Source organism: Sinocyclocheilus rhinocerous, unplaced genomic scaffold, assembly GCF_001515625.1.
Source record: "Sinocyclocheilus rhinocerous isolate Xijiao unplaced genomic scaffold, SAMN03320098_v1.1 scaffold365, whole genome shotgun sequence".
Classification (NCBI taxonomy): domain Eukaryota; kingdom Metazoa; phylum Chordata; class Actinopteri; order Cypriniformes; family Cyprinidae; genus Sinocyclocheilus; species Sinocyclocheilus rhinocerous.
In genome coordinates this window covers 499065-509537 of record NW_015659915.1, presented here as the reverse complement: position 1 = coordinate 509537, position 10473 = coordinate 499065, and the positions used below count along the sequence as shown (strand labels likewise).

The 10473-nt window shown below is 36.3% G+C and overlaps 1 protein-coding gene across 1 annotated transcript in view; it reads right to left on the bottom strand.

The window, feature by feature from the left end:
- Positions 1–10473, bottom strand: part of LOC107724237 (diphthine--ammonia ligase-like) — an 85021-nt gene that overhangs the window by 48359 nt on the left and 26189 nt on the right. The window contains exons 7-13 of the mRNA XM_016533072.1: positions 8312–8406; positions 8148–8198; positions 7981–7999; positions 7700–7850; positions 6049–6174; positions 5107–5236; positions 3876–4050 (exon numbers count right to left, since the gene is read on the bottom strand). Coding sequence (XP_016388558.1) covers positions 3876–4050; positions 5107–5236; positions 6049–6174; positions 7700–7850; positions 7981–7999; positions 8148–8198; positions 8312–8406 — 747 coding nt within the window. The remainder of the gene's footprint in view (positions 1–3875; positions 4051–5106; positions 5237–6048; positions 6175–7699; positions 7851–7980; positions 8000–8147; positions 8199–8311; positions 8407–10473) is intronic.

Here is a 10473-nt window from a genome sequence, read left to right as displayed (position 1 = left end):
TGATTATTATCAATGTTGGAAACAGTTGTGCTGCACAATATTTTTGTGGAAACCGTGATGCATTTTATTTTTCAGGATTCACAGATGAATAGAAAGTTCAAAAGAACAGCATTTACTTGAAATAGAAATCTTTTGTCACTTTATAAATGTCTTTACTGTCACTTTTCATCAATTTAATGCATCCTTGATGAATAATTTTTTTTTTTTTCTAATTTAACCAAACTTTTGAACAATTTCCACAAAAATATTGTGCAGCACAACTGTTTTCAACATTGATAATAATCAGAAATGTTTCTTGAGCAGCAAATCAGCATATTAGAATGATTTCTGAAGATCATGTGACACTGAAGACTGGAGTAATGATGCTGAAAATACAGCTGCGCATCACAGAAATACATTACAGTTTAACAGAATAATTAAATGCAATGAAGAACAGTATATGCATCTAAAAAGACACTTCAGATAAATAAATAAATTAAGATTATGTTAAGAATATTTATTAATTTTTTTCATATTTATTCAATACTTAATATGTATCTTTAACTCTAAAGTGTCTTCTTGGCAGGGTTTATATAGTGAATGCTGAAAATACAGCTGCGCATCACAGAAATACATTACAGTTTAACAGAATAATTAAATGCAATGAAGAACAGTATATGGATCTAAAAAGACACTTCAGATAAATAAATAAATTAAGATTATGTTAAGAATATATATATATTTTTTCATATTTATTCAATACTTAATATGTATCTTTAACTCTAAATTGTCTTCTTGGCAGGGTTTATATAGTGAAGTAAAACTAAAACCGTAAAAAACTTACTTGAAATAAATATAAATGTTAAAAAATATAAAATATTTAAAAAATCTCATTTTAATTTAGTTTAACTTGATGTGCTAAAATAACTCAAATTAAAACTGAATTAAAAATGAATATAAATATATCTATATAAAGAAAAAAATGATAAGCTATTCTAAAACAGCTATTTGAAACTAATAATATTGCACTATTTTTACTGTATTTTTGATCAAATAAATGCAGCCTCAGTGAGCAGAAGAGACTTCAACGATTCCAAACTTTTGACCGATAGAGTATGAATCAGAAATGAAAGCATCCTCATTGTTTTAATCGTTTCGCCCGCTTTAAGAAGATTACTGCAATGTTCCCGCAGCAGAGGCTCTCTTAGACACTAATTGTGGGCGTCGGATTCTGATTTTTCCCAATGCAAATCCAATAGCGGGGCCGCGCGACCCTCCCGACGGAGTGGGTGTATTCCCAAAACTGGGACTAACAGGACTGCATGATGCAGGCGGATGCTAAATTGGATTATTAAAGCGGTTGCCAGGTCTCAGGGAAGCGTGTGGATCGTGATTTAACACAGCTCTTCTGTGAGCTTACGGACTCCATTACGATGGCTGGCGCTCCTGAAGGGATTTTAGGGAACGGGAAACATTAAATCACCAAGGTGTGTGGCGACGTGCTGTTAACGATGACTTTGGTTAATGAAGGGTCAATTCCAACCATCTGCCAACACACGAGCTTAATCGTCTGTTATGAGAGAAAATTGACCCCCACCCCCCCCTTCTCTTGGAAAAGTGTTTGAGAGCTTGCGCCGGAAGACTCGCGATATTAGCAAGGTGTAAAATATTCATCCTAATGTGACGTCAAATATCATTCGATCACAGCTCATTAGATCTGGCAGCCTCAGACATCTGCTGGATATTTTACTTGATGCCATGTCAGCATCTTAGGCTATTTTCATGGCAAAAACCACTCAAAAAATACAAACCGGCAAACAAACAAACACAAGTTATATATCTTACACTAGCATATGTGACCCTGGAGCACAAAACCAGTCATAAGGGTCAATTTTTCGTAATTGAGATTTATGCATCATCTGAAAGCTGAATAAATAAGTTTTCCATTGATGTATGGTTTGTTAGGATAGGACAGTGTTTCCCAACCGGGGTGCCGTCTGTCGAGAGCAGGGGTGTCGTGTAAAAAAAATCATTTTTTAATATTTTTAAATTGCTAAAATGTTCAAAAAAGCATCTATTATATAATATCCATTTCTGATGTCGCCAATAATTAGAGATGCACCGAAATTTCGGCTGCCAAAAATTAGTTCACCGCTCAGGTTTCACTTTCACGTGGTGTGACGCTCTGCGTATTATCCCGCTCTATGCGTGTGCGCTCCGCTCAGTCGCTCATTACGTTTTGATATATTTACGGTAGGAGATTTACAAAATATCTTCATGGAACATGATCTTTACTTAATATCCTAATGATTTTTGGCATAAAAGAAAAATCTATAATTCTGACCCATACAATGTATTGTTGGCTATTGCTACAAATATACCCCAGCGACTTAACACTGCTTTTGTGCTGCAGGGTCACATATGATAAAAATTCTAAACCTTTTTCGGGCAAAATGATACTAAATAACTCTTTAAGTGAGTTCACTTCATAAAAGAGTTTTCTACAAGCGGGACATTCCAATAAAATACGTTTAGCCGTCTGCTGGACGTAAATGTGTTACGCTACAATCTTAATGATGAATTGCGATTTGCATAAACATCAGAATAACAGCAGAGGATCACAGGATCTGACGAGACGCGTCTGAAGGCAGAGCAGAATCTGTCACACGCCCAGAATTCCTCATCAAGGACACGGGACTATTATGCTAAACGTGACCTCGCCGCGCGAGCTAATCAAGAGTGAAGCTGAGGAAACAGAAAACACAGCGAGCGCTTAATTTCTTCTAAACGATGCGCTCAGGGCCTGAAGCTACGCGAACGCAAAGGTTAACGAATTTGGTAAATCAAATCTGATAAGGATCCTTCACATTACACAACAGAATCAACACGCTCTGGCAATTAGACGAAGAACACTCCCTGATAATGAAATGCGTTTAATGTTTCACACACATTTCACAAAGAGGGTCTGAAAACAGTGTTTTGTTCTGTGAGCGGCTGAACCTTCAGAAAATTACATTAAAATTCAATATTACATACATTAAAATATTTTCATGAGTTGAAAAAAATAATTTGTATTAAATAAATTTACATTTGATTTAGATTACGTCTTTTCAAATGAGTTTAATACACAGTTTAAATTTTTTTTTCTAGCAATAGAATTTAAATGAGAATTATTATTAAGTAAATTCATTTTTGAAAACCTAGGTTGAATGTTAACCATAACCCTAACTCAGTCTGGCCAAGCTAGACCAAACTTAACTTTCACTGTAAATTAAAGAAAAACATTTTAAGGAGATAATGTTTCTTGCGGTAACAGTTGCACACTTAAAGGTTTGGCCATTGCAATTTAATTTTAATTTTTAATTAAAGTTAAATTCAGTAAAGAACAACATAAGCATCTAAAAAAGATACTTCAGAATAAAAAATAAGTTATATATATATATATATATATATATACACAATTGGTTAATAAAATGGGATTAAATACATAAATTATATTTGTCTTATTTAACATAGTTAATTTTTGCAGGTTTGTATAACATTCCGAGTTTGAATTTGACTGTTTTTATTCATTTTGAGGAACACTGAATCTGTTTTTGTACAGATGAGATACATGTTGATATTGAGTCTAGAACTACAGTAAGATCATGTTCACACACAACGCTCTGCACTTACTCCTGATTTCTGTCACCATGGCAACACCAGAGTTTTCAGTCAACACATGGAAACAAAGTAACTGGCGTTACTTATTTTGAAAAAGTGACTCAGATATTTCCTTCTAAATTAAAAAGTAATGCATTATTTTACCAGTTATTTAAAAGAAAGTCTCTTTAAGTAAAAAAAATACTTGTAATGTATTACCCCCAACACTGCAAATGAAGGAGCGCTCACTGTACCTGCACGGCTTGACTGTAGGGCCCGATGTTGGCCGGGGCCCAGTGGGACAGACTCTGGACGTGAAGCGTGTCTCTCTGAGGAAAAGCGTCCTCCTTGCAGACCACCGTCCCGTCGTGAAGCAGAACGTCCATCCGCAGCTGCTGAGAGACCGGGAGCCACACCTGGACACAGACCCTGCATCACACAATAACACAGCTGCTGATCGGTTCACAACCAGATTTGTTTTTACATTTCGTCATCTAGCAGACGCTTTCATCCAAAGCGACTTACAAATGATGACAATAGAAGCAATCAAAACCAAGTTACTTGAAATAAATGTTAAGTGAAATTAAATAAAATATTTAAAAAATATTTTATTTTTGACTTATTTTATTAAAATTTCTCATTTTAATTTAGTTAAACTTGATGTACTAAAATAACAAATTAAAACTGAAAAAAAAAATTCATAAAAAATATAGATATATCAAGAACAATAACTAATAAAAATGGCAAAAACATGTTTTATTTTTTATTTTAAAGTTTTGGTAATTTTGATAATTACCGAGAATTGTCATGCAAGTGCTCAGTTAGCCTAATGCAGTACACGTAGCAAGGTTTATATACATGTATATCGGCACGGCTGTGATTCGGCCGTAGGTAATCACAGTGTGCCGATATACAGCCATATCTCACATCTCCGAGTGTAATATTGCGTTTATACAACAGTTCGACAGCATGAGTGTGTAAATACATAAAAAATAACAACGGAGTGTCTTTAAAAGCCCTCTTTTGTGCAGAACTACTTCCTTCCGCCAACGATTCTAATCTAAAGTTGGCAGTTTAACAGCTCAGCTCAAGATCCGTTACTAATTCAGAAATGTCACTTTAGAACTAGTAACGAAGGAACATTGAGTTACTGTATTAAAAGCTTATTGTATTACTGAGTGACTGAGCGTGTGTGTGCGTGAGATACAGTGAAGACAGCGCAATAGTTTAGAACTCTTCTAATTTTTATTTTTTTAAACGTAGAAAGTGTGTTAATTTGTGCAATGATAACCTTTATAGTAAGCAGTGTTTAATAAACAGCTGTTTTACTAAATTCTGCTGAGGTGAAATTCAGTGCAGTCCTGTATCGTGATATGTATCGTATCGTGGCCTCTGTACCGTGATATGTATCATATCATGACTCTGCTGGTGATACACAGCCCTAGTGAATTCCCTGTTTAAAGGACGGTCCGAGGCGTCGTTTACCTGGCTGGAGGATTGTGAGTGAAGTAGGTGCAGTAGACAGAGTTGATCTGACTGAAGTTCTCCATGTCGCTCACGTAGAGATGAACCAGGAGCATGTGCTTCATCAGCAGGCCTTTCTCCTGCAGCTGCCCTGCCAACACACACACACACACACATGCACACACACACACACACACACCGGTCAATTAAACAAAGAGCTGCTCATATCTCATTAGAAAAGTTTGCGGCTGAACTTCTAAGGATCCTCCACTCTCCCCTCAGGCTCAAACCAGCATAAACGCACGACATGAACACAGTCTGTTAAAAACACGCACAATGGAGGAACCGCAGCAGCGCTGCACCCCATTAGAATTTCACACGGCGTCAAGTTTGTTTTTCCTTCGCAGGCGTTTGCGTTTCAGCGCACAAGAAAGCCACTCATTAAATATTAACTTGTTTAATATTGTCTCAGCGCTGTGAAGGCTGTTTGGCGAAGTAAGATGAAAAACATTAAATATGCTTTTCATCTCCAGCCGCTCTGGCTTAAGATTTTTCTCTTTGCTCTTACAGGCCGCTCTTTAAAAGTTCTGCGGGCGATAGAAACAGCCTTTCGTTCTCCGGCTTTAATTTGAAGTGTCTGTCCTCGCCGTGATGGACAGAGTCCCTCCAAACGAGCCGTGTGAAGAAAAGAGCGGTCGCTGAATAAAGAGCCCCGCCGTACCTCTTAAAAGTGCGTTTTGCCAGCACAACAAGAGGGAAAATGAAAGCGTGTTTGGAACAAAGGCCTGTTTGCCGTAAGCGTTTGATGGGCTGAACTGCACACGAGCGGCTAGAAGCAGCGATCGACGTTCTTCATTATTTCTTCTCAGGGTAAAAACAGCACAATGCATCTGAGACGACACCGAACGCACGCGTATATGCTGTGATCTCACAGAAAGAGAGAAAAGAGAGCAATTTTCCTACTTTGCAGGAGTGTGAAGACGTGCCGGGTTTGGCTCTGGACGTCTGGGTGTTCGGACTGAAGCGCTGTTAGACCGGATATCCACTGGTAACCCGAAGAACTCCTGGACGAGTGTGACGGCAGACAACCTTTAACACACACACACACACGCAATCCTTTTACACTGACTCTATATTCGTCATCCTTTCCTATCAGAATGCTTGCTAAAACGCAGGCAGCGTGTAAACACGATTGACACAACGTGAGGTCGTATTTATTTTTAACGTGCGAAAATTTCGGACTCAGTGTGCAATGAGCTTTACTGTGAAAGTGTCTATGCCAGCTCAGCAATTACAGCACCACTGCTAAAAACACTTAACTGACTCGTTAGTCATCCATTGTGACTTAGGCACTTGAACCTGAATGTGGCTTAACATCAATTAAAATAAGACAAACAAGCACTAAAATAATCCAAAACAATCAAGATATTTGCTATTTTGATTCACGCTATCAACAACTGATATACCAGGGAGATTAATTTTAAAACTGTGATTTCTAGACTTTCTAAAATTCATGGAAATTAATAAAATATTATTACTCCACTGGCATTTTTATAATAAATATACAGTTTTAATTTAAACTTTCAAGGTCTAAAATATTTATAATCAGGTCTAAATTGTGAGTAAAAAAAAATAAAAATCTTATCCAGTATATCAGGACAGTTTCTTATATATATATATATATATATATATAACACAATAAAATTACAAAAACTTTCAAATTAAAAATACAATAAAAACAGAGATTATAAAAATAAAAACTAATTCAAAATATTAATAAAACTATAATAGTATCTCAATGATGCTCAATAAAAAAAACTTTATCAGGAATGACTTGAATAGTCAAGTAAATTTACTGCTTAATAAGAGTGAGATCCCTAAAAACATTCAGCCCTTGAAATATTTGGAATCCTGACAATTGTTATTTAATTTTTTTACCATTTTTTACCATTTAATAATAATAATAATAAATTATTAAACAATTATCTACTGCTAATGTTACTTATGGACAGTTTTTGTAAATTGTCAAAAAAAACTAGTTTTAGTCAATTGTGATTACAGCAGATGAACCAGAGCCGTCACTGTTGTGACAGTGTGGGCCCTGGATTTAAAAAGGACCACTGGCCTGGACTATATCATGGTACGGAATTATTAAAATAATACAGAAATATACTATATAACATATAAACACCATGGAATTAACTATGGCAATATCCAAAACACATGGTGCATGCCCAAAAACACGGTATTACCCAGAGCCGTTCCCAACAGAGCCGACTGGAAGCGTGATGAAATCAGTGAGTGCTTTTGGTCTGTCTTTTTATTTTGTTAAAGATGCACAATGATATGGTCAGTGCATGAACCACTGGTAAAACACTGCAGCTCTATGGTGCGTCTATTCACTGGTCTGAGGATCAGCGTCTCCAGCCTTAAATATGATATTGTCCTCAACAAAACTATAGTAGTACCATGCTTCTTTTGTTTTGGTGTTCGATGAACCAATACAATTCTGAAAGAATATCAATGAAGTAACAGTTATGCTGCAAGCAGACAATATGATGTGCTTAACGCCAGAACACACTCACACACACACACACACACACACACATCTCACCCGGCTCCGACTGACAACTGCGTTCAGCGTTTGATGGACATCCTCCCTGGACGTCTGGAGTTTTATCAGCATATTCCAGCTCTTCTGTCATGCTGTCAATGGCGTTCTGGCAAGGACATCTACTGAGAGGCAGAGGCCGCCCTCCGGAGCCCTGCAGGAGAATAAATCACACACAAACACCCCTGAAAACACACCGACTCTCACACGCTTGATCAGTCAACCTGCAGGCAGATACTCCACAAAATAAATGAATATGATGATCATGTCACTATGGACATTACAGTGTACAAAACAATTATTCTAACAACAGGAAGAAAATTCTAAATTATAAGATACTAAATTATGAGATACAGAGTCACAATAATGAGATACTTTGAGATATTAACTCACTATCTCAACTATGAAATGTTAATGAGGTTGAAAAAAGTCATTTCAAATTATGAGATACCTGTAAGTGTCGAAGGCATCGGCCGAGTGGATGACCGTCTCCATCGAGTCACTGAAACACAAAGCACGACGTGGAACGACACTTCGGCGCTTCTCCTCCACAACCATTCTTTCTGCTCACACACACATATATCAGCTCACGCTGGTGTTGTGTTTGTCACTTACATGACGATCTTCTTCTTGAAGAGCGGGCAGTCAACGGTGAAGGTCTCATACTCGCCTCCTTCCCCACAGATATGAACTCCATACTTCTCTGAAAGCTGCCATTAACAGTCACACATTCATATAACAGGAACACTACAGTTATTATTTGTATTAATTATATAGTGTAGTTATTTTTTGCTACACATTAATATCAAATGTTTATATACACCACTCGCAAGATTTTATGTTTTTGAAAGACATTACTCTTGCTTGCATTTATTTAATCAAAAATACAGTGAAACATTAATATTGTGAAATATTAATAGCGATTTAACATAGCTGTGTTCTATGTCAATAAGAAACATTTCTGATTATTATCAATGCTGAAAATAGTTGAAACAAAGAAAATAAATTAATACTTATATTCATCCAAGACGCATGAAATTGTTAAAAAGCAGGGCTCCAGCCTTGGACTAAAAACATTAAATTGCGAGTGACGTTTTTGCTGTGGTCGCGACTGGCAACTATATAAATGCACATGTTATGACTTAAACATTTGCATGTAATGTTTTTTTTTCCTGATTGTTTGGCAATCACATCTTTTGTTATGTTCTCGTATTAAACTGCTCGTATTAAAAATCTCAGTTGAGCAGCATGAGAGAGATCGAAAATGATGGAGACGTGCTAAGCTTCTTGTTATCAAGCTCTATAGCCTAGTCTATGCTGTGTTCTGTTAATGCGTGAACTTCATATTATTTGTAGCGCAATTGCCGTCCAATAATGCAATAAGCTTTGGGCTTTGTTACATTCTAATAAACAAAGTATCAGCTTTCAAAATTTTGTCAAAATCATAAAATTCAAACAATAAATTCCGTTTTGGCGCTCTTTAATGTGGGATGCGCCTCAGTTCAAGCGGCAAGTGAACTCATATCTTTGTCTTTACTGCTATAGTACGAAATTAATATGAATGAACATCAAAAAGTAGGCTATTTTATAAGATAGCCTACAGTACAAGTTACTAAACTGTCTCATGTAATCACTCAGTGTTTTAAACTGCGGAAAACGTGTAAAGCTTATACAATACCATGTAACAATATATTTTCCTCACTTGGCGTCCATTCAGATAAAAAAAAAATGCTGATAAAGCATTTAGCTAAATGTATGCACTATATTGCATATATTTAAATTTTTACCTAACCTGTGTTGTCTACATGATAAGAAAGAATGCAAGGAGCTAAAGAAAAAATTCAACACCTCCTAAATTGCATGTTACAAAATGACATTTAGTTCCCATTTCCCAGGACATCTAAATGGACAAGAAAAGATGATATATAAACACATGACAGTATGACTGAAATTTTAAAAGTTTTAAAAAATAAAGAAGTTTATTCTGTGGCACCTAAAAAATTTATTTGGCACCTAATTTTGTTTCGTATAGGAGCCAATGGCTCCCTTAGTTGATTTTTTTGTCTGGAGCCCTGAAAAGTGACAGTAAAGACATTTATAATGTTCAAAAGATTTATATTTCAAATAAATGCCGTTCTTTTGAACTTTCTATTCATCTGTGAATCCTGAAAAATAAAATGTAGCACTGTTTCCACAAAAATATTGTGCAGCTAGGCCTGGGTGATAAAACGGTATCGATATTTATCGACGGTACACCTTTTTCGATAACGGTATAAAAAAATTTCGATATAGTGCACGACATAATCACGTGCTATGAGTGACGCAGACAGCACACACAAACACGAACATGAGTGCTGTGCCTGCCTGTGATGAGGAGATTGTGAATAAAAAAAAATGTATATTAGTCAAATTTAAAATAAACATTTGCATTTGAAGGCAAAAATAGTACAATGAATGTTAGATGTGCGTCAGGGAGCGTCATCAGTGGAGCACGAGATGCGGTGATGATGATGTAAGTGACGTTGTAGTTTAATGTTTTGTTAGTATAGCCCACGAGACGCGCCGCTGCTGCGTTATTCATTCAAGATATTAGAGAAATATAGTAGCTCAATGCGGAGTAGATCTTGATAAAGGTTAAAACTGAAACCAAGCCATTCACACAGAACGCATATTCAGCGCATTTTCTAGACGGACAAATACGACTGCTGCACTCGCATCTCACACAAGAGATGAAGACAGCCATGCAAAGTTAAAACAGTTTAAACTTTTAGAAAACA